This window comes from Neomonachus schauinslandi, chromosome 10 (genome assembly GCF_002201575.2).
Source record: "Neomonachus schauinslandi chromosome 10, ASM220157v2, whole genome shotgun sequence".
NCBI lineage: Eukaryota > Metazoa > Chordata > Mammalia > Carnivora > Phocidae > Neomonachus > Neomonachus schauinslandi.
Genome location: NC_058412.1, coordinates 88,073,829 through 88,099,593, shown reverse-complemented (window position 1 = coordinate 88,099,593; position 25,765 = coordinate 88,073,829). Strand labels below are relative to the sequence as shown.

The window sequence follows — 25,765 nt, the reverse complement described above, 5'->3', positions numbered from 1 at the left end:
TGAATAATTTTATTGATAAACATTCTACATATTTCTTATGCTTATTCTTAGATACTATATATTTTTTGTTGCTACTATAAAATAGTTATATTTTTCCAGCTGGTTAGTTACTAGTATATAAGAAAGCCATTAATTGGTTTGTTTGTTTATTAGTTTGCATTTGAAAATCTTGCTGAGCTCCATTAATTCTGAGAAGTTTCTAGTTGATTTTTATTGGAGTTTTCCAGATGGGAAAGCAAGCAATGATAATTTTGGCTCTTCCTTATAGGTTTATCTTTTAACTTTTCATCTTCCCACAATATCTACAACATTCAGAATAATATTTTATGGTAGAGGTGAGAGCAGATGAAAAGTCTTGTTTCTTCACTTGAATTTCCACTCATTTACCAAATATTTATCAAACATCTACTGTACAACAAGCAGTAAATAAAACACTGATTAACACTTTACTTTTCATTATAACGTTGGTTGATGAGATTGTCATCTTCGATCAAGATTTAATTTAAGGGGGTGCCTGGGTGGCTCAGTCCTTAAGCATCTGCCTTCGGCTCAGGTCATGGTCCCAGGGTCCTGGGATCGAGCCCCCCATCGGGCTCCCTGCTCGGCGGGAAGCCTGCTTCTCCCTCTGCCACTCCCCCTGCTTGTGTTCCCTCTCTCGCTGAGTGTGTCTCTCTCTGTCAAATAAATAAATAAAAAATCTTAAAAAAAAAAAAAAGATTTAAGTGCAGTAGATGGCAGACTTGTCAACAAAACTACTGGAATATGAAGGTATAAAAAGCAGCTTTAGGGGCGCCTGTGGCTCAGTCAGTTAAGCGGCTGCCTTCGGCTCGGGTCATGATCCCAGGGTCCTAGGATCGAGTCCCACATCAGGCTCCTTACTCAGCGGGGAGCCTGCTTCTCCCTCTGCCTGCAGCTTCCCCTGCTTGTGCTCTCTCTCTTTCTGACAAATAAATACAAATCTTTTAAATAAATAGCAGCTTTAGAAGACACAACGTAAGCATTTCCCACCACATGAGAACCTCTACACCCTAGTGGACAAGCCTCCTGCTGCTGAACTTCACAGGGCAGGTAACAAGAGCAGACTGAATGCCCCAAGACCATGCCACCCAGCCCTTAGTTAAGGCCATCTTGAGACTTCACAGAAAAAGCTCTCGAAATCATTTTACTTCCATTTTTATTTGAACCAAACAAGTTAAAACTCACAATGAAGCAATATTCTGGAAATTTATCTTCAGATATAAAGGGCTACACAGCTATTATAAGATACTTCCTATTATCAAAACAAGTAACATTAAGTTAACATGTAGAAATAAAACAATGAAATTCCATCTTTCCCCATGTTATTTGCAAAGAATAAGAAACTGACAATACCAATGAGGTCAATGTGACCAAACACTCAGTGGGACCTGCTCTCTGACTGAGCATCCCCACTCTGAAGGGGTGACTGCATGGACTCCATCATCCCAGTATGTCAGGAAGATTCTACACAGACATCCTCTCTGCAACAGTTTCTGAGACGGAAAGGGAATATACTTGCCATATTCAATAGGGATTACTTTTTCATAGCTCTATGCCTTCCCTGATTTAACAGATAAATGTAGAAAATTTGCAAGGTGCCAAAAAAGCATTAAAAAGAGAATAAAAGTCACCTCATATCACATGATCCTAAACAACCACTGTCAATGTACTAATGTAGTATGTCTGTATAAGCTTGATTCCATACTGACTATATCTTTCAAAGTTAGGGTCTGTGGTGGAGACAGCTAGCAGACCACCAAGTTTGCACTCACTCTCCTCCAGGGTAAAGCTGGTGGTGGGAGGTGGCTACCCAGTTGGGACTATATTCCCATCCCACCTGAGGAGCAGGTAGGGCTACATGCACAGAGCTCACCAAGGTAATGTGAGTCAAGGGATGGGTGTCTGCTGTCCTATTGATTTGGTAAAGTAGCTAGTGTCATCCTAACTAATATGAGATTACACGCTGCGTGCTCATTTTTACTTTCAGCTCACCAATAATTTTTTGAGGTCATATATGTAAATAGTTAAAAAGAAATAAAACTAAATATGAAGTCTCACTGCCAACTTGTCTCCATGCATCCTGTCCCACCTAGTACCCAGATAATCATTTTTATTAGCTACCTATTTTTCCTTCCAGTGTTTCCTTATGCAAATACATGTATGTGTTCTCATTTTTTCCTTTTTTTTCATACAAAAGGTGGCCTGCTATTCATTATAAACTGTTTTACACCTTGATTTTTCTCTCTCAACATCATATCCAGGCAATTTCTCCATATCAGTTGATAGCTTTTGTGCAGCTCCATAGTTTTTCACTGGGTTGATACAGCACAGGTGATTAACCCAGTCTCCCACTGCTGAACTTCCGGGTGGTTTCCAACAATCAACGCCACTACGAGTCATTCTGTACACATAAAATTTTTATGTGCAAGTACACAGCGGACGGTCCTAGGATGGAAATGGTTAGATCAAAGAGTAAATGCACCTATAAGAGGCAACTCTCACAAATCCCTGTCTCTCTCAAAGCCTCACTAACAAAGTGGTTGATGAAGATGCATTTCTGCCAATCTGATAGGTGAGAAATGGCACCTTGGTATAGTTTTAATTTGATTTCCCTAATTATGAATGAGTGTGACTGAGCACCCTTTCACATACTGAAGGGTTATGGTTATTTTTTCTCTATGAATTATACATGTCCTTCTCACATTTTCCCACTGGTTTTGACCTTTTTCTTTTCAATAACTTGAAGTTCTTTATTAGGCGAATTAGCTCATCTATATAAGCTGCAAATATGTTCTTGTCTTTTGTCATTAGGTATGTCATGCAGATGTTTTCCACGTTTATAAAGTGAAATTTATTTTAAAACCTTTTACTAGGGGCGCCTGTGTGGCTCAGTCATTAGCGTCCACCTTCGGCTCAGGTCATGATCCCAGGGTCCTGGGATCGAGTCCCACATCGGGCTCCCTGCTCGGCGGGAAGCCTGCTTCTCCCTCTCCCACTCTCCCTGCTTGTGTTCCCTCTCTCGCTGTCTCTCTCTCTGTCAAATAAATAAATACTTAAAAAAAATAAAATAAAATAAAACCTTTTACTAGAATTCAACTTTCAGATAAAGAGCTGGTATCCAAGATCTATAAAGAACTTCTCAAACTCAACACCCAAAAAACAAATAATCATGTCAAAAAATGGGCAGAAGATATGAATAGACACTCTCCAAAGAAGACATACAAATGGCTAACAGATACATGACAAAGTGTTCAACATCATTAGCCATCAGGGAAATACAAATCAAAACTGCATTGAGATACCACCTTACACCAGTTAGAAGGGCAAAAATTAACAAGACAGGAAACAACAAATATTGGTGAGGATGTGGAGGAAGGGGAATCCTCTTACACTGTTGGTGGGAATGCAAGTTGGCACAGCCACTTTGGAAAACAGTATGGAGGTTCCTCAAGAAGTTAAAAATAGAGCTACCCTATGACCCAGCAACTGCACTACTGGGTATTTACCCCAAAGACACAGATGTAGTGAAAAGAAGGGCCATACGCACCCAAATGTTCATAGTAGCAATGTCCACAATAGCCAAACTGTGGAAGGAGCCAAGATGCCCTTCAACAGATGAATGGATAAAGAAGATGTGGTTCATATATACAATGGAATATTACTCAGCCATCAGAAAGGATGAATACCCACCATTTGCATCAACATGGATAGAAATGGAGGGGATTATGCTAAGTGAAATAAGTCAGGCAGAGAAAGACAATTATCATATGGCTTCACTCATATGTGGAACATAAGGAATAGCATGGAGGACCATAGGGGAAGGAAAGGAAAACTAAGGGTGGGAATCCAGGGAGGGTGGGGAGGCAAACCATGAGAGACTATGGACTCCGGGAAATAATCTGAGGGTTTCAGGGTGGGGGATGGGGTAGCCCAGTGATGGGTATTAAGGAGGGTACGTGTTGTAATGAGCACTGGGTGTTATACGCAGATAATGAATCTTGGAACACTACATCAAAAACTAATGATGTACTGTATGGTGACTAACATACAAAAAAAAAAAATTCAACTTTCTGATTAAAAAGACCTTCATTGCAAGACTAAAGAATTTCACTCATGTTTTCTTCTAGTACTTTTGGTTTTTTTTACATTTAATCCTTTTGAACTTTGATCCTGGTGTATGGTCTAAGATGTGGATCCAGATTTATTTTATTCCAAATGGCTACCAGTTATCCCTAAACCCTTTGTTAAAAATCTAAATCAATTTTGACCCCACTCATTTATGATCTCACCTTTACCCTAAATGCCCAAGTGTATTTGAGACTATTTCTGGAATTTTTGTCCTGTCTCACTGGCTTGCTACTCAAAGTTACTGCCACACTCCTAAAACAGAGCTCTGCAACATGGACCAGTCTCTACTCACCACTCTCTCTTCTCTCTGCTGGCACTCCTGCATACCATTTTACATTGAACTTCAGAATCAGCTTGTGTAGAACCCAAGAGAAACAGCCTGGCATTTTTATTTGAAATCTTGTTAAATGAATAATCTGATTTAAAGAGATTAGGCTTTCTTATTCAAGAACACATATGTCCTTACATTTGTTCAAGCCTACTTTTGTGAGCTTTGGGAATGTTTTAAAAGTTTCCCTCTTATGGATTTTGCATATTTCTAAGCATCCTTATAGGATTATTTTTTTGTTGATATTTTTTGTCTTCTCCTCCCTTATACTTCACAACCAATTGCTGTTTTGTGTATACAAAAGCTATGGATCACAGCATACTGATTTTCTATCTCCATAATAGGGGATAGGGCATCTGTACACTGGGATGACATGCAGTTGTTAAGAACAAAGAACGGGTGTCTATGCATAGACACGGTGTGGGGGTGGAAGGGCTTACAATGTTGTGAGGAACTGTTCATGTCAGGGAAGAAGAGGTGGGGCACAGAGAACTCACTGCAGATGCTTTGGTATTTTTAAAAATTTTACATATATTTCTTTTACATAATAACAAAGATTGCACAACTGTATCAGCAGGAACAGACCACAATATGTTGCAGCCACAAACCCCCAGCAAATCTGGTGGCACATGGACATGGTTTTCTTGCTCTGGCTCTGTATCCAGCACAGGGTGTCAGGGGTCCACAGACCCTCATCACTCAGGAAACTTCAGGAGGCTCCAGCACTCTACAACATCACCATCTCCACAAATGGCTTTGGGAAGAAGGGCATGGAGAACCCAACCTGCTGTGAAATGCTTCTACCTAGAAGAGTCACACGTTACTCCCTTCATACCGTAAGACTGTACATCACTGTAAGGTCCCAGACTGTAAACTCGGTGAACAACAGATGTGCCCACAGGGTGAAACAGCTGAGGTGGGTGCACAGCACTTAGAAAATAGATAAAGTGAGCCACTTCACAAATTTGCACTGAGAAAACCTGCTCTTTAAAAGAGCCCTAAGTAAACTTCTTAACAAAGGACTATTTTTAGATGTAAGTGAACCTGTCCCCCCCACACCCACACCCACTTTTTTCACCCACACCCACTTTCTTTTTAAGTAGTCCCCATACTGGGCATGGAACCCATTGTGGGGCTCAAACTCACAACCCTGAGATCAAGAACTGAGCTGAAATCAAGAGTTGGTCACTTAACTGACTGAGCCACCCAGGCGGCCCCATACTTTTAATTTTCCTATCTGGGAAGACTGAGCTTTCAGACTCTTTATTAAAAGAGTACACACTGATAGTACAGAAATTGGTACTTAAATTGACTACAGGTATCCTGGACAGATCCACCCTTCAATGCTTGTGGTCCCCCATGTTGATGACTGGAAGGTCCCCATGATTCACAATCACTCATCAGAGAGCCAGAAGGGGCTCACAAGGTGAGCTTCATGCAGTGCTTTCCTTGGAGGTCTGGTTTCCCCACAGCCTCTGCAGCAGGGACCCAGACCCTGCCAGCCACTCCAAAACTGACAAGATGAGAGGTGCTAAGCTACTGAGAAGGTCCCAAAGGACGCCATCAACCTGAGGAAAGGCTCTGTGGCAGGCCTGTGACCTCAGAAGCCCACCCCTTAGCACTGTGCCATGGCCACTAATGTGGTCAGAGAAGGAAAGCAGCACCCTGGGTAAAGCCCTGGTTTCCCTCCTGAGACACTGGCCCAGTATTTTCAACCTACACTATTTCCCTCTTCTAACAGCATGTGTACGAGAGACAGCCCCAACACAGGCAGGAGCACAGTGGTTGGGCACAGGCCCTGGGCCTGCCCAGCAATGCCTGCAATGGCCGTGAGACCACAGGCAAGCTACAGACTACAGGGGACAGTTTCCTCATCTGGGATAACACACCCCACCTCATGAGGTTAGTTGTGGACATTTCAGAAGTTAATACATGCAAAGTGCTGAAGAGGATGGTATCTGGTACAAAGTACTGAATGTTATTTTTACTAATTCTTCCTGTGCCTACTTTTACTGACTGTTCCCTTTTCCTGTCTTCACTTCTTTGGGACTGTTCTGCCTCGACACTCTCCTTCACCTTCCTTTCGCCCATCATCAGCAAACACCAACTTGCCAAATGCTGTTTTTGAAAGACAATGGCATCTGGGACACAAGAGATGTGGGCTAATCAGGAAGACTGTGGTTTTAAAAGCTCTGCAAACGCAGCCTTCCTACTGTTGAGGGGCCACGGACCAAGACCTGGTGTGGTAGCCTCCGCTCCTACACACAGGCCACTGGGTCCACACAGGCATTTAAGCGCAGTGGACCCATACCTGCCTGCTGCACCTAAGTGGTGGCAGCCAGGCGTCGGATCTCAGGGCCTCACTGTGACCAGCCCTCATAGGCAGAGTCACAGCCTGGAGTCAGCAGCAGGCTCAATTCACCTCTCAACCAACCCCTACCCACCCTCCCCGACTCCCCCCACAGAAAAACTGATACCTGCATTTTTGTAGGTCATGAACTAGCATAATTTTCTGCAAAATGAGGACTGACACAGTGTTGCCAAGTTTTTAATTTTACCAAGTAAGGATTTCTAAAACTAGCTAATCTGAAGAGAACATTTTAACGCCAAAAAAGATACAAAGGACACTGTCTCAGAATTCAAACACTATATAAATTTACCTTTATGAGATACTCTCTACACTATCCTTATTTTTTCATTTCCCTTCCACATAGCAAAAATTTAGTTCAAAATTATGGACCCCAAGCCAGTGCTGGGAACTCCTGCTCCTTAGGAAGGGCACCATGGGCTTCTTCTATCTTTCCTGCCTTCCTCTTCACACCTATTGGTCCTGTTTTCTGTCTGCTTTGGTCCAAGAAGGACATGGTTTCAGGACAAAACCAATTCCAGAAACCTCCGGATCCCACTTCAGGGCTCTTATTCCTGTATCCTCTCTTTCATTTATGGAAGCAGTACTGGTTACAAGCAAGAAGATAAACTTCTGGCCTCATTCCTAAAGGGGGCCAGTGTAATGACATCTTTTTAGCATCTTATATGGGGTTTTGCTCTTCCTGGCCCAGGTCAGAACAGCACAAGTCCTGGATTTTCGATGGCGATAAGAGCTAATGCACAAATAGTAGGAAGGTATGTTTTGACAAAAATCAATATACTGCTTTTCTTTTTTTTTAATACATAGCTTTTCTATCTTATCAACAGTGCAAGCATAGAATTTTTTTTAAAAATTTCCTCATTGCTAATAAAAATAAAACTGTCTCAAAGAAAATGTGGTATGTATACACAATGGAATATTATTCAGCCTTAAAAGGAAGGTAATTGTGACATATGTCACAACGTGGATGAACCTTTAAGACATTATACGAAGTGAAATAAGCCAGACGCAAAAGGACAAATATTCTAGGATTCCACTTCTATGAGGAACCTAGAGTATTCAGAAAGTTTAACAGTTGTCATCAGGGGCTGGGGTTGGGAGTGGGGAGTTAGCGTTTAATGCATACAGAGTTTCGGTTCCAGAAGATGAAAAGGTTCTAGAGATGGCGGCAGGGGGGGCGGTGGCGGGTAGTGATGGCTGCACACCTTGTGAATGTGTTTAATGCCATGGAATTGTGCACTTACAAATGGTAAATTGTTACATATATTTTTCCACAATAAAAAATATTTCCAAAGGCTGTCTCATTCGGGAAATGAGCTCCCTCTTCATTTAGCTGTTCACTCAAGAAGCATTGTTTGTCTAGCTCCAGATTTGTTTATCAGAACTAAGCATTCCTTACCAACTAGAAGAAACTACCTGCTTTCCAAACCTATTTTCATAGCAAAAAAAGTTCATTCCTTTTGATTGCTGAGTAATATTCTACTGTGGGGCTATGCAACTCGCTTTTACACACACTTGCTGATGGGTATTGGATTGTTTCCAGTTTTCTTTGTTTAAAGGTTTTATTTTTAAGTAATCTTTCCACCCAGCATGGGGCTTAAATTTACAACCCCAAGATCAAGAGTCACATACTCCACCAACTGAGGCAGCCAGGCACCCTGGATCATTTCCAGTTTTTGCCTATTACAGATTAAACCTGCTATTAACATTATTATTTTCGTTTTTGATTTCTTTGATTTCTGTTTCGGTATGTTTTTTTTTCTGTTTACTTTGGGTTTAATTCCCACTTTTTGTTTATTAGTTTCTTAATATGGAGACTGAAGTCATTGAAGACCTTTCTTCCTTCCTATGGGCATTTGGTACTATAAATTCCCCAAGGATGCTTTAGGAGCATACACTTGTCATTATTTTCATTCAGTTTGGACTACTTTCTAATTTCCTCTTGGATTTTTTCCATGACCCATGGCTTATTCAAAAGTGTGTTACTCACTTCACAAATGTTTCAGGATTTTCCAGACATCTTGTTTTTACTGATTTCTAATTTAATTCCTTATGGTCACAAAACAGACTTTGCATGACTTAAATTCTTTTAAAGCTCTTGAGACTTGTTTTATGGTCTAGAATATAATCTATCCGGTTTGATGTGCACTTGAGGAGAACATATATCTGCCCTTGTTGGACAGACTGCCAATCAAGGTAAGTTGGTGGACAGTGTTGCTGAAGTCTATTACATCCTTGCTGATTTTCTGCCTCCTACTTCTATTAGTTATTGAAATCTTTGGCTATAATCGTGGATGTGTCTATTTTCTTCACAGTTCTATTTCTGCTGTACGGATTTTGAAGCTCTGTCAATTACATATACAAATGTTCCAAGTTGTTATGTCCTCTTGATTAATTGATCTGTCATTATGAAATGATTTGCTTTATCTCTCATAATATTCTTTGCTCGGAAATATATGTTGATATTAATACAGCCACCCCTGCTACCTTTTCTCTTATGATTCTTCATATCATTTTCTTATATATAGCTTACTTTCTGTAGAAATACAGTATACAATACATATAACATAGAAAATATGTGTTAACTGTTTATTAGTAAGGCTTCTGGTTAACAGCAGGCTATTAGTAGTTGAAGTTTTGTGGAGTCAAAGTTATACACAGTTTTTTGACTGCATGGGACTGGGTATCCCTAATATCCCATATTGTTCAAGGGGCAACTTGGTACATAAAATATATATGTAATATATAACATATAAAGGTTTGCATAATATATATATAGTATCTCATATTCTCTCAGAATGAACAAAAGAGTAAAGTCAGGATTCATTCCCCAAGACTAATAGTTGGTTAAATTCTTCTTAGTTCACAGGTGGAAACCTGAAGAACAATCTTCAAAATCTTATCTGAACACAGTGAATATTGGGGTAATTTCACTCAACAGAATTGAAAAAGTTAAGGCCTTAATAAAATACACAAGAGGAATCCATAAATGTCTCTTTGTTCCCAGAGAAGAAAACAAAAAAATCATGAGGATGTTGGCAGAATTGTCCTGCTGTGAAAAGGCCTTATTCTCCTGCCAGAGACAAAAATGTTTTACACTAGAGTATAGCTTGTTTTCAGGTGCTTTACATGCAACTGCATTACCTACTGTTACAAAAAAACAAAAATTCAACTGAGTGCATTTTAAAGCTCTTATTGGCTTTATTCAGCAATTCCTGAACCAGGCAGCACCTAACCCAGGAGATAGGAGCTTGGAGGAACAGTACAAAATGAAATGCTTTTACAAGCAGAGAAGTGAGCATCAACAAGGAATTTACACTGGACAAAAAAGCGGGTTGGTTATTGCCAGGTCACTTTCCTTTAGAGGATGGCAGGGGTCTGTCAGGCAGATTACCTCGCTTGTGCTGGTCAGGCAATTCCTGAACGAGTGGTTTAAGATTCCATTTCTGTGAGAGCTGAAGCTGTAATTAAGTTAGGTCTTGGTTTGGCAAAGTAGGGCTTAGCCTAAGGGACTCCACTTGGGGCCTGTTGTCTTATGTTTAACACTACCTTGCTTTATTTTTCTTTATACCATTTTGCACCCCTTGAAATTTTACTGTATATGTAAACACTACCTTTTTTGCTGCCTTTCTCCTTCATGACAATGTAAGCTCTGTAAAGGCTGGGACCTGTCTGGCTCTTGTGCAACATTTTGTCCACATCCTCTTGCACACAGTAGGCCTCAACAAGTATTTGTTAGATGAATGAAAGAACAAACATGCAAGCAATATTTTTGGTATATGCCACACTGTTAACAGTAATTATCCAGGGAAATTCCACTTTCTCATTACCTTCTCTGTTTTAAATTTTTATTAAGAGGGGTGCCTAGGTGACTCAGTTGTTAGGCGTTTGCCTTCGGCCCAAATCATGATCTCAGGCTCCTGGGATCGAGCCCCGCGTCGGACTCTCTGCTCAGCGGGAAGCCTGCTTCTCCCTCTCCCATCCCCCTGCTTGTGTTCCCTCTCTCGCTGTCTCTCTCTGTCAAATAAATAAATAAAATCTTTTAAAAAAAATTTATTAAGAAATCTTTATTACTTTTGTAATCAGAAAAAAATTTAAATGAAAGCAGAACAGAGGGGGAGAGAGGGTTCCTTGAGGGCTGCCTTTCACCATGGTGATCACCAATCTCTGTAGATCCTTGCCTTGGTGCCTACAGATTCTCCTGCGTGCTTTCTCTTGAGGCGCTGGGGCTGTAATGGCAGGCTCCCAGTCAGCCTACGCTGGTGTAACAGTCCCTTCCTTCTAGAACCCTAAGCCAATATCAAATGTCCAGTCTTATTTTCCTTCCCATAGCTTCTGCCATACCTGCCTTGTTGAAGTGTGCTGTGCCCCCAAACTGTGAGAATTTCTTTTCTTATATCTACAGAAACCTTGGTAAGCCAGGGATGCATTGATAGGATGCACTACATCCTGTCAAAGAAGGGAGAGCCTAACCACCATTACCTGGATCCCAAAACCAGACAAAGACCCCATCAAAAAGGAGAATTACAGACCAATATCCTTGATGAACATGGATGCAAAAATTCTCACCAAAATACGAGCCAATAGGATCCAACAGTACATTAAAAAGATTATTCACCACGACCAAATGGGATTTATCCCTGGGCTGCAAGGTTGGTTCAACATCCGCAAATCAATCAACGTGATACAATACATTAATAAAAGAAAGAACAAGAATCATATGATCCTCTCAATAGATGCAGAAAAAGCATTTGACAAAGTACAGCATCCTTTCTTGATCAAAACTCTTCAGAGTATAGGCATAGAGGGTACATACCTCAATATCATAAAAGCCACCTATGAAAAACCTACAGCGAATATCATTCTCAATGGGGAAAAACTGAGAGCTTTCCCCCTAAGGTCAGGAACGTGGCAGGGATGTCCACTATCACCACTGCTATTCAACATAGTATTAGAAGTCCTGGCCACAGCAATCAGACAACAAAAAGAAATCAAAGGCATCCAAATCGGCAAAGAAGAAGTCAAACTCTCACTGTTTGCAGATGATATGATATTTGATGTGGAAAACCCAAAAGACTCCACCCCAAAACTGCTAGAACTCATACAGGAATTCAGTAAAGTGGCAGGATATAAAATCAATGCACAGAAATCAGTGGCATTCCTATACACCAACAACAAGACAGAAGAAAGAGAAATTAAGGAGTCGATCCCATTTACAATTGCACCCAAAACCATAAAATACCTAGGAATAAATCTAACCAAAGAGGCAAAGGATCTGGACTCAGAAAACTATAAAATACTCATGAAAGAAATTAAGGAAGACACAAAGAAATGGAAAAATGTTCCATGCTCATGGATTGGAAGAACAAATATTGTGAAGATGTCAATGCTACCTAGGGCAATCTACACATTCAATGCAATCCCCATCAAAATACCATCCACTTTTTTCAAAGAAATAGAACAAATAATCCTAAAATTTGTATGGAACCAGAAAAGACCCCGAATAGCCAGAGGAATGTTGAAAAAGAAAAGCAAAGCCGGCAGCATCACAATTCCGGACTTCAAGCACTATTACAAAGCTGCCATCATCAAGACAGTATGGTACTGGCACAAAAACAGACACATAGATCAATGGAACAGAATAGAGAGCCCAGAAATGGACCCTCAACTCTATGGTCAACTAATCTTCAACAAAGCAGGAAAGAATGTCCAGTGGAAAAAAGACAGTCTCTTCAACAAATGGTGTTGGGAAAATTGGACAGCCACATGTAGAAGAATGAAACTGGACCATTTCCTTACACCACACACAAAAACAGACTCCAAATGGTTGAAAGACCTCAATGTGAGACAGGAGTCCATCAAAATCCTAAAGGAGAACACAGGCAGCAACCTCTTCGACCTCACCCACAGCAACTTCTTCCTAGAAACATCGCCAAAGGCAAGGGAAGCAAGGGCAAAAATGAACTATTGGGACTTCATCAAGATAAAAAGCTTTTGCACAGCAAAAGGAACAGTCAACAAAACCAAAAGACAACCGACAGAATGGGAGAAGATATTTGCAAATGACATATCAGATAAAGGGCTAGTATCCAAAATCTATAAAGAACTCATCAAACTCAACACCCAAAGAACAAAGAATCCAATCAAGAAATGGGCAGAAGACACGAACAGACATTTTTCCAAAGAAGACATCCAAACGGCCAAGAGACACATGAAAAAGTGCTCAATATCGCTCGGCATCAGGGAAATCCAAATCAAAACCTCAATGAGATACCACCTCACACCAGTCAGAATGGCTAAAATTAACAAGTCAGGAAATGACAGATGTTGGCGGGGATGCGGAGAAAGGGGAACCCTCCTACTCTGTTGGTGGGAATGCAAGCTGGTGCAGCCACTCTGGAAAACTGTATGGAGGTTCCTCAAAAAGTTGAAAATAGAGCTACCCTATGATCCAGCAATTGCACTACTGGGTATTTACCCCAAAGATACAAAAGTAGGGATCCGAAGGGGTACGTGCACCCCGATGTTTATAGCAGCAATGTCCACAATAGCCAAACTGTGGAAAGAGCCAAGATGTCCATCAACAGATGAATGGATAAAGAAGATGTGGTATATATATACAATGGAATATTATGCAGCCATCAAAAGGAATGAGATCTTGCCATTTGCAACGACGTGGATGGAACTGGAGGGTATTATGTTGAGTGAAATAAGTCAAACAGAGAAAGACATGTATCATATGATCTCACTGATATGAGGAATTCTTAATCTCAGGAAACAAACTGAGGGTTGCTGGAGTGGGGGGTGGGGTGGGAAGGATGGGGTGACTGGGTGATAGACACTGGGGAGGGTATGTGCTCTGGTAAGCGCTGTGAATTGTGCAAGACTGTTGAATCTCAGATCTGTACCTCTGAAACAAATAATGCAATATATGTTAAGAAAAAAAAAAAAAGAAGAAGAAGGTAGCGGGAGGGGAAGAATGAAGCGGGGGAAATCGGAGGGGTAGATGAACCATGAGAGACGATGGACTCTGAAAAACAAACAGGGTTCTAGAGGGGAGGGGGGTGGGAGGATGGGTTAGCCTGGTGGTGGGTATCGAGGAGGGCACATTCTGCATGGAGCACTGGGTGTTATGCACAAACAATGAATCATGGAACACTTCATCTAAAACTAATGATGTAATGTATGGGGATTAACATAAGAATAAAAATTAAAAAAAAAAAAAAAAAAAAGAACTGAAAACAACTTGAACTTTCTTTTCTTACCCTAAAGCTCAGGGCAACTTCTTTCAAACTTTAAGAACATATCCAAGAGTCTAGCATTCCAGAGATCCGCTTGTATTCCTTCAGTGACACCCCTTATTTGCCTTCATCTTTGCAAAATGAAGAGTCTTACTCTTCTGAAAGTACTCACAATGACACTCATCGACCCTCCCCTCTTTTTACCTTTTAGGACACTTCCATACCTGGTGAACAGAACACAGATATTAAGACAACTCAAGTCCACAAGTACCATCTCAAGACAAATTCTATTTAGAAATAGTTCTTTGTGTATCAGCAAAACCTGAGAGGTAAAGATTCTGCCTGGGTCCCACACAATCACTCTATCTTGACCTCAGTTCATGTTGTTCCTTTTCCTACCTCCACCTCCAACCCAGCTATAACCCCCTTGTCGTGAGGATGTGTGCAGGAACCTTGTGGAGCTACTGCCCTCCCACTCAGGCCCCCCAGAACCAAGCAGCATTCGACTGTGCAGAAACACGTGTGGCTTCTCAGACACGAGCTCACAGCTGAAATGACTTCCCATGGGAGCCATTTCTGAAACATTACATGTCAGAGAGAAAGAAAGAATAGTCCCTGCTGGGTAGCATGACTGTTCACATTAATGTTTAGCAATATGGTGGAACAGTCTATTTAGGTCACGGACAAAGAACTAGGACCGTCCAGGTGCCCCCCTCTCCCCTCAGGAGACAACCGTGCTCTTATTTCAGAGAGTAGAAGCATGCAAAGACAACTTCCAATGCTCCCCCCACAAATCTAACCACCTCCCTGCACCTTCGTGGCCCCCTTGGCCTGTCTTCATGTGTGGGCACCCTCCACTTAGCCTTGGGGTGCTGGGTCCCAGAGACACCAGGCCACCAGCTTCTGCGAGGCCAGTCTATGCCTACTGGACCATCCCACTGAGCACAGCAATGAGCTCTAACAACAGCACTGGTCAGAAGCCTCCTCCCACCCCAGGGATCCCCCTTATCTTTATTCCCTTTTATGGTAAAACTCCTTAAAAAAGTTATCTGCATTTCTTCTCTCCACCTCTCCCTTGAGCCACTCTGTCAGGCTCTTACCCCCAGCATTCCATTAACCCACTCTTGTCAACCACTCATCTCCATGTCACCAAATCCAACAGCAGATCACACTTTCTCTGCAACAGGCTTCTCCACCCAGGTGCCTTGACCCTTTCCTCTTAGCGCTCTTCCTAATCTATTCCCTTGCTTCCTCCAGGTCTCCTCTTCTCCCAGCCCCTAACCACTGAGGACCCCGGGGCCCAGCCCTCAGACCCCCATCATGACTCTAAATACTTTCTGCAGGCTAACAGTCAGAAGTCAGCCTAACTCCCCTGAACTCCAGCTCCTCCTACCTACTGCATCTGCAAGAGGAGGCACTTCAATATGCCCCAAACCAAACTCATCACCCCCCAAAGCACTTGCTCTTCCCACAACTGGCCCATCTCAGCACACGGCACCTCCTTGCCTCCGGCTGCTCAAAAGAAAACTGGTGAAGCATCTCTGACCGTCCTTGCTCTCATACTAATCTACCTCCAAATCTGTTGACATCTCCTTCAAAATAGATCCAGAACGCAGCACTTCTCCCCTCCACAGCTACTGCCAGCCCAAGCCCCCATCATCTGTTGCCTGGGTGACTCCTAACTGGTCCTCCTGCTCCCTCTGGACCTCCAGTCTGTCCTTGTCACAGCAGAGTGACATGGTAATGACATACATCACATCAAGGCATTTCTCCACTCTAAAGAGGCCAGTGGCTTCCATTCAAATGTCCTCTATCAGAAAGGCCTCCTGCCACCTAAACCATGCACACATCACAGGTGCTCCTTACTGGCCTACTTTTCTCCTCAGCGCCCCAAGCACCTGACGTGGCTTGTTCTCACTTGTCTGTTATCCACCTCCCCTACCAGGATGTAAAGTCCACGAGATGTGACCTGCATCCATTGCTGCAGCCTCAGCACTGAGAAGAGTTACTCTATATAACAGGTACTCAAACTCTGCTAAGTGAACTGATGAAAAAAAATGTCGAATAACCAAACAGTATTGTTACACATGTTATAATACCCACAGATACGTTCACAGATCATGATCATAACTACAGGCACAACTGGCTGAGAAGACATACTGAACAGTTTGGGGGCAGAGAAGATGGGGGTAAATTCCTCTTGACATAAGTTAACAGAGCTTTTTCAGTACTCCCAACTAATAGTATTAATAATAACCCTGGGGATGACCAAAGTAGAAGGTGCTACTAATTGGGTGCTCACCATGCACCCAGCTCTTTTGTACATCCGAGCTTCACCCCGATCCTACAGGGGAGGTATTTCTATCCCCACATCACAGAGGGAGAAACAGACTCAAAAAGTTGAACAAGTCTCCCCAACCCACAGAACCTGAAAACACTCGCATGGGGCTCCGTTATCTATGAGAGTGATATCCTCTAAGATATCAAATGATACTACAATGAGGACCACGCCCAAATAATGGTCAGTTGGCTAAATGGGTATCTCAGGCAAAGTTTCCTGCTACTGTTCTTCCCTGTGTCAGCATCCCCTCTCCTAACTGACCCTTCCCAACCTAGCCTTCAGTTCAGGACAAGACAAATGACTTACCCACACCCTGTGCTGAAAGAGCCCTCTGTCAAAGCACAAACCCACCTACACGCAAGTTCTGTGGCATCATCTCTGGGAGAAGAGCACTGACTTAATCTGTCAGTTTTCAAGATCATATTACAGTAAAAATTTTTTCCTGTAGACTTCATTTTGTAAAGAAAAGTGCCCTAGTAGGAGGAGGAAGATCATGAGTCTGGAAAGGCAGCCTGTCTCCACTGCTGTCAGCATAACCCTGGCAAGATGACCCATTTTCTATTCCTCTTTCCAAGGCTACCTCCATGATAATGTCTTCAGGAGCCTTTGAGCTACTCAAAAATATCTCCCACATAGAAGCAATGTCTGCCCAGTTACCATACAAGACAGACACTCCCATGAGAAGGCTAAAAAGGAACTGGAAAGGAAGCAGAGATACAAGGCACAAAGTCCCACCAAAGAGGGAGACACCAGAGAAGCACCAAGTCTCAGGGTCCTGGGTCCAGGGCTGAAGTGTGGCCTTGATAAGATAAATCGCAATTGGGAAGAGATGGACCCAGCTGGGGGCCTCAGCCCCCATAAACAAAGCCTGCCCTCTTGCTTGTCACAGTCCAGGCACAGAATGTACTCTCAGGGAGTGGAAGGAGAAGGGGGATGGAAAAAAAGCAAACTTTAACTACAAAAGCTAGCTCAGAACATACTCTCACCTTCTCAGTGTATAAAGAAAGGACAAAGAAATACCATGCAAAGCAACTTCTAGGGTGAGCTCAGGAAGACTGATGTTGAAGGAGACTGCTGTTAACCTCAGCCACCTGCCTTTCTGGATTATAGTAAAGCAATTAGCACCTAGATGAATTTCCTTGCTTTGGGTCCAGGAAGAACCAAGGGTGATGCCTCAGTTCCCCTGTATTTACACTTGAGGATTACCGGCTATGAAACCTCCCATGCAGCCCACTGGTCTCAGTCACCGGCAGATCCACCTATGAGCTAGAAGTGGAAGAATAAAGACTACTTCACTGAAACACAAAGACCCACACATCTCATTACCGCCTTCCTAGGGTCCAAATTAGACCACTTATGCCATTAAGGCATATTCCCAAGAACTCCAGCGTTACTTAAAAAAACAGTAAATGCCCACAAATCCCTTGTTTGCCAAAAATTACCAGATACTGTAAAAAGTAATATCTAGTCCCTCCTCTCAGGGAGTTCAGGGTCAACACATGAGTTAGATAAACATTTACCTTTAAAAACGACCAATCCAGAAATTTTAAAAAACAAAAAATGTTTTGTTCTGTCTTACTCCAAAGTTATTGTTTTTATCTGAATTAGTTGCAACGTTTACAAAGTTTGAGTTCACACAAACACACACACACACACATACCCAGCTACTCTTCTCGAGAGACCAGATGATCTGGCCACCCTAGGGCCACATTCCTGCCACGGGCAGCAACAGGAGAGGTGCAGTAGCTCCTTTCAGATGGAAGATGTTCTCTCTACTTCTCCAGAACCCTCAGCAGTATCACGGTTTCCCAGAATTAATTAACAAAAAAAATTTTTATTTGGGGGAAAAAAAAGATTTTTTTCCAAAGAAAAAATACTTCAGTGTATATCTGTGTATGAGATATACCATTAGCTAGTCTAAAGAATCAAAGGGGAGAAAAGGAAAAAAATGTAAGCACACAAAATTAGGGAACAGGACAGGGATAACAGTCTCAGATACAGAGGAAAAAGCTGGACAAAACAGATGATTTTCTATGAATGTATAAATCACTAACACTAAACCCAGAAAGAGATAGCAAATCTAAAAAAAAGCACCTGGCTTAGGTAGTTTTACAGAGGAATTCCACCAAATTTAAAGAAACAGATCATTTCAAGAGTATTTAAACAGGCTAAAGCAGAGAAAGCTTTTAATAAAGCTAAGGAAAGCATTAAAACAACTTGATAAAGATTACATTAAAAATACAAAATTACAGGGGCGCCTGGGTGGCTCAGTCACTTAAGCGGCTGCCTTCAGCTCAGGTCACGATCCTCGGGTCCTGGGATCGAGCCCCACATCCAGCTCCCTGCTCAGTGGAGAGCCTCCTTCTCCCTCTCCCTCTGCCTGCCACTCTGCCTACTTGTGCTATCTCTTGTCAAATAAATAAATAAAATCTTTAAAAAAAAACAAAATTACAAACTAGTTTCACAAATAACAATGTAAAATGACTAAGTAAAATATTAATAGAATCTGGCTACACATTAACAGAGTTTTCACTGATGATTCAATAATAAGATGATGATTCAATAACATAAAATCTGTTACTATAATTCATATTTTTTTAAATATTTTATTTCTTTATTTGACATAGAGAGACACAGTGAGAGAGGGAACACAAGCAGGAGGAGTGGGAGAGGGAGAAGCAGGCTTCCCGCGGAGCAGGGAGCCGGATGTGGGGCTCAATCCCAGGACCCCGGGATCATGACCTGAGCCAAAGGCAGATGCTTAACGACTGAGCCACCCAGGCGCTCCTGTTACTATAATTCATGCTAACAGGTCAAGGAAGAACATCTATATGGTAATTTCACAGATGCTAAAATGGCATTTCATAAGATTCAACAACCATTTTTGATTAAAAAAACAAATAGTAACAACGCACCCCTTAGTAAAATAACCAGTGTGGCAAAAACACTAAAAGCATTCTCAGTAAAGTAAGGAACAAAATAAGGTACCCACTATCTTTCCTAGTATTTAATCTTGTTCTGAAAATACAATGCAACTAAAAAAGAGAAACAAAAGACAAAAAGTAGAAAACATGGAATGATACTTATTATTTGTAACTGATATGATATACCTGAAAATCCTAGAGAACCAACTGCAAAAACTACTAAAAACAATATGATTACATAAGTTGCTGCTTACAAAATTAATAAGTACAGGGGCGCCTGGGTGGCTCAGTCAGCTAAGTGTCTGCCTTCAGCTCAGGTCATGATTCCAGGATCCTGGGATGGAGCCTTAGGTTGGGCTCCTTGCTCAGCGGGGAGCCTGCTTCTCCCTCTGCCTGCTGCTCTCCCTGCTTGTGCTCTCTCTCTCTAATAAAGAAATACAATCTTAAAAAAAAAATAAGTACAATGATAAAAATATGTAATATAAGAAGGGGTCCTACGCAACAACAAAAAAGATCAAATAACTAGGAATAAACTTAAGAAATGTACAAGATTTTTAAACAAACCACATTTTAAAAGACATTTCTTTTTTTTTTTTTTTTTTTTTTTTTAAAGATTTTTATTTATTTATTCATGAGAGACAGAGAGAGAGAGAGAGAAGCAGAGGGAGAAGCAGGCTCCCAAGGAGCAGGGAGCCCGATGCGGGACTCGATCCCAGGACTCTCAGATCATGACCTGAGCCGAAGGCAGACGCTTAACCGTCTGAGCCACCCAGGCGCCCCTTAAAAGACATTTCTGAGACAACTGGAGAAATGTGTATGTAGATTGGATACTAAATTAGTAATAGGCTGGGCGCCTGGGTGGCTCAGTTGGTTAAGCGACTGCCTTCGGCTCAGGTCATGATCCTGGAGTCCCTGGATCGAGTCCCGCATCGGGCTCCCTGCTCGGCAGGGAGTCTGCTTCGTCCTCTGACCCTATCCCCTCTCATGTGTTCTCGCTCTCTCATTCTCTCTCTCTCAAATAAATAAATAAAATCTTAAAAAAAAAAATTAGTAATAGGCAATAAACTCAAATTTGATAAATATAAAAAATTTCTGATAGAGCAAATGAGGTTATATATATTTCAAAAGTCCCTATTTGTTCTAGTTCCCAAGTTATACTCTGAAGTAGTTATGAATAAAATCATTTGTTTTAAAATATTCTAGTCCCACCCCCTACGAAGAAACAGAGGGAGGAGGGACAAGTGGTTCAAGATTGGCAACACATGGCAAACTGTTTAAGATGTGATGGATACATCAAGGTTCATTATATTGTCTTCCCTATTTTTGTCTATTTGAAAATGTGCACAATAGAACCCAACAAAGGCAGGTAATGAGAGACCCAAAGGTACACAATAGGCTTATAAAAACACGCAAAAATTGCCACCTAACAATTAGAAATGCAAATTAAAGCTACAAATCAGATGTCATTTTCATCAGTCAAATAGAAAAAAGATCAAAATACTTGGTAACATTCAGTATTGGCGGGAAGGGTGGCAACCGACTCTGCTGGGGAAAGTACCTGTCAGTACACCGGAGGGCACTTTGGCCTCACCTTTCAAAATTATAAACACACACTCCTTGGCCCAGGAATTTAAGCTACATATACTAGTTCAGTAAGTATTTTCCACCACCTACTATGGCCATGCACTGGAGACCAGAAAAGTGGAGGAAACAATGCCCCTGCTCTCATGGGGCTTCCATTCTCATAGGGGAGGAGATAACCAATAAAGCAAGTTAAGTACACAGACAATTGCAAGGTCAAAAGAGATAAGTGTGATGAAAAAAGCAAACCGAATAAGGGCGCTGGGAGTGGCAAGAAGTCTATTTTGGATGGGCTGGCCTGGGAGGGCCTCTCTGAGGACGTGACAGTTGGGCAGAGACCTAGGTGAAGAAGAAAACAAAGCAGAAGAATGTCCAGGAGAACATTCCAAGAAATAGAGAAGGAAGCCACAGGGTAACACAAATTTGGCTTTCCTGCCCTCTCCTTTTCTTTTTATTCCCTAACAGCCTTTTATTCCTCCAAAGGATATGAGCACCTCTTGAATGTCTTTGTCCTGATACAAAAATGAAAATAAGCATATCCTTTTAATACAGTACATCTTCGAGGAAGGTGCCAGGCCAGCACTGTTTCCCCAAACACTATTGTGCCTAACAATTTCATTTCTTCAAAGGAAGAATTCCCAAACTTATCTAGGTGTAATGCCAAACCTGTTAACAAAAGTACATTAAAGCTATTCATGAGTTTGTAATGAAGATAAACCTTTCCACAAAAAAAGAGAACAAATTAGTTTCACAAAAGATATTGACCAGTTACTAGGTAACTTTATACCAAAAAAAAAAAAAAATACTGTCAGTCCCTGCCCTTCTGGCAAGAATGTGAACCACTGACTTAGAGGAGACTATGGTTTAAATTCATAACCTTTTAAGCAATGAAGTTGAAATGTTGACGTGTCTACTTGGATAAATATTTCTCTTTATCCAAATATTTATATTTTTATTTATCCAAATATTCATATTTTCAATTTCATGATCTTTTAGGCAATGAAACTGATATTTTTAGAGACTATTTTGATAAATACTTGACACTGAAGTGGCCAGTGTCAATTAAGGGCATTCCAGTTGACCCCAAAAGAAATGACTGCAACAGCACCTGAGAATATTACGTACTAACTTGTTCAAAATCGTGAAACATCCAGACTTCAAAATTGCCATGAATGATACGTTCTATGAAGAGCCAGCTTAATTACGAAGCTAGCATACGGGGAGAGATTTGCCCCTGTGAAATACACTAACTTAATTCTGAAATCAGCTTTACCTGGATGCATTCATTTCCTACTCAGAGGGAGAACGCAAAAAACTAAAAGACTTCCAGCCTCTACGGAGATTCCTAAGGAGACAACTCGTGTAATCAGATTTCAAGCACCACTAGCCATCTGCACAATCAACGACAGGTTTCCCTCCAAGAGCTGACGATGCGGTGTATCCCTGGCCACAGCACACCACTTAACCTTCCCCCAAAAGTCCAGCAGTTCTGAGCAGAGAATGCCACTTCTGACAACTAGTTACCCGAGAAAAATTATCAAAGTGAGAAATCGGAAAAAAGGTAAGCTTCCGCACACGCCAGTCCAGCAAGAGGGGCGCTCAGTATGGAGTTCTATGCAGATCTGAGGCGAAGATTCCCAACGCTCTCTGGCTCGGAAGCATGCCCTTCCGCGTCCAACCTCTTACATGCGGGGCGTCCAGGAGCCTCACAAGGGACGCCCCCCACGCCCTCTACTCTCCCACGCGGGGTCGTGATTGCCAGCCGCTCCCAACTCCTGGGAGAAACGCTGGTCCAGCCCGTCGCGGACGAGGTCCCACTGGCTCACCTGGGAAGGGTAAGGGCACGGGGCTGGGCTCCGCGGAGGGCCAGAAAAGGACACCAGGGGAGGGAAGGGGACAGTCGGGGGCGACCCCGCAGGCAGATATCTGGGGAAAGGATGCCCGCGGGCCGCATTTGCGGGCCAGGCGAGGTTTGAAAAGGATGGAGGAGAATTGAAGAGGACACCAAAGGATGGAGGGTAGACGTGGGGCGCTCCTGCAGGCAAGAAACTTATGGAGGGGCGGGGGGTTTAAGGGCTGCGTGCGGGCCAGGTAGGGGGCCCCGCTCCTGCGCCGTGCCTCACCTGCCCAGCGCCCGCTTCATGCCCGCGTCCGCGGCGCAGCGCGGCTCTGCCGGCCCCTTGCCCGCCAGGCGCAGGTTCTGCTTCAGGCGGCAGTCGGCGTCCAGCGCCGCGGCGACCGAGCCGGAGGAGGACGAGCCCGAAGCGGCGCAGCGCTCATGCTCCAAGGCGACGGGCTCGGTCCGCTTCCTCATCCCGCGGCCGACACGGCCAGCCGCCGACGGCGTCCGCTGACCTCGCCCGCCCGCCCGCGCTGCAGTCGCCGCTACTCACAGGAGCCGCTGCCGCCGGGAGCCCACAGCCACTCGCATCCCAGCCCCAGGCCTCGGCGCCCGGCTCTACGGACCAGCGCCGGGGAACAGGTCCGCAGCGCCAACCAATCAGCGCCGTGCTCCCACCGGCCCCGCCCCCGGCCCGCCCCCTCCTTGGTTCCGCCGGGAGCGCGCCCGGCGACCCCGGCGCCGACTTTCAGCCATTTTGGAGAAGGGCAGGTGAAGCCTTGCGGGGCGTTACGGTCCGGTTCAGGCCAAGCGACCGGTGGTGCTGGCGAAGGGTCTGGGCTCTGTCGCCGCAGGTGGGAGGGCCGCCTTTGCCTGGGTGCTCGGCGCCATGAGCAAACGCACCCGGTCCTGCCCCAGATCAATGGCCCGAATGTGGGAGGACGCCGGCCAGAAAGCACCCAACGAGCCAGAGGCCGCAGAGGAAAGCTGGCTCCTTCCTCTCCCGCCTCAGACCGTGTGATTTTTCCCTAATGCTGAAAACCCAATGTGAATGAACCCCTCGGAAACGTTTCTGTAATGGTTTATGAGAACAAAAAGCAAAAGGTAACAAATCACCATTCTCATGATTTATAACTATTTTCCCACAAGATTTTACTTTAAAAAAATATGCTCTCAGGTGCTTTTTTTTTTTTTAACACAAGCATATAGATAATTTAATTTTTAAGTTTTGGGCTGAACATATGAAAACTGAACTCATTAAACAGTTTACTTTTTAAAACCTGTATTTGATTTTAGATTTTTGTAAAGCAATTAGTAGCAGCTGGTGGAGGTACGCCTGGCTGGCTCAGTGGGTGGAGCATGAGACTCTTGATCTGGGGTTGTAGGTTCCAGCCCTAGGTTAGGTGTAGAGATTACTTAAGAATCTTAAAAAAAAAAAAAAGTGGGGAAAAAATCTGTTTCAAAGATAAATTTACACTTGTGAACCCAAGTTAAGAACTAATTCAACCTGTCTTACAAAGAAAAGAGTAGTTTCACAAATTTAGTTTTACAGCTTGGCATTCTTTCTTACAAAGAATCTACAACAACCAAGAGATTTGCTTACTTATTACAAAGTGAACTTTCGTTCAACATTCAAAATTTCAACATTTCTGCCAGTTGAAAACTATTGGCAACTGATAATTTAAGATCAGTTAGAAATGCCTTTAGAAATTCACTAGCTCCTTTTTTTTTTTTTTTAAAGATTTTATTTATTTGACAGAGAGAGCCACAGCAAGAGAGGGAACACAAGCAGGGGGAGCGGGAGAGGGAGAAGCAGGCTTCCCGCGGAGCTGGGAGCCCGATGTAGGGCTGGATCTCAGGACCCTGAGATCATGACCTGAGCCGAAGGCAGACGCTTAACGACTGAGCCACCCAGGCGCCCCTCACTAGCTCCTTCTGTTAGCTTTGTAATGATAGATCTAAATTGCGAAAGAATTTCATTGACTGTGTTACAAAAAATATCACAACCAGCATTCATATTTGTGTGGATATCTCCAAATACTCTTTTAGAATTGAAATGTGGGTGAATTCTTTTTTTTTTTAAGATTTTATTTATTCATTTGAGACACAGAGATACAGAGAGAGAGGGCATGAGCAGAGAGAGAGGCAGAGGGAGAAGCAGGCTCCCCGCTGAGCCAGGAGCCCGATGTGGGGCTCGATGTGGGGCTCTATGTGGGGCTCTATGTGGGGCTCGATCCCAGGATCCTGGGATCATGACCTGAGCCGAAGGCAGACGCTTAACCATCTGAGCCACCCAGGCGCCCCGAAATGGTGAATTCTTTAGTACATACTGAAGATTAGGAATCCAGAAACTGAAGTTTAAAAAAAAAATTGACCCTATCACTCACAAAATCCTCTTTAATAGGAAAAAAAAAAAAGCAAGGAAGGGAGGGCTGTTGAGAAGAGAGAAATGTGAGGGTTATTGAGTCTGGCTGGCATTAGGCCTTGCCCATACAGTCCTTGACTCTTGGTCCTATACGGGCCAAGGGCCTGGCTGCTCCAAGGTGGGCCACTTTGTCTTGAAGATTATTTTGAGCTAAAGGCAATCAAGACCCTATGGACTTCCTCCCTATGGAAGAAACGTTTTGCCCCTCCCTTCACTACATAGAAGAATCTAAATTGGGGTCTTTCCCAGAATAATGGTTATTAGCAGAAATAAATTTTCGGAGTGACCCACCTATATGGCAAGGCAAGCATCTAATTACCAAACATCTCTCTTTATTGCCCTGTGACTTGCATTCTTTCCCTTCTACCCCTACCTGATTCTCCTTACACATACGTATATTTATATTTATTTATATATTTATATATAACTTTATAATATATGTATACCTTATTTTGCCTATTTTTGGAATTTCCATGTCAGTGTGGATTCCCTGTATGTAGGAAACTAAATTTGATTTTCTCCTGTTAATCTGTCTCATATCAATTTGATTCTTAATACAGCTAGAAGGACC

The 25,765-nt window shown here is 42.8% G+C and overlaps 1 protein-coding gene across 2 annotated transcripts in view; it reads right to left on the bottom strand.

The window, feature by feature from the left end:
• Positions 1–23,415, bottom strand: part of ABHD12 (abhydrolase domain containing 12, lysophospholipase) — an 88,895-nt gene extending 65,480 nt beyond the window's left edge. The window contains exon 1 of one of the 2 annotated variants that reach the window (XM_044918732.1): positions 23,053–23,415. In XM_044918732.1, the coding sequence (XP_044774667.1) occupies positions 23,053–23,243 (191 nt within the window). In that variant the 5' untranslated portion in view covers positions 23,244–23,415. The remainder of the gene's footprint in view (positions 1–23,052) is intronic. The other variant, XM_021700685.1, reaches the window with a different exon arrangement.
• Between the last annotated feature and the right edge of the window lie 2,350 nt (positions 23,416–25,765).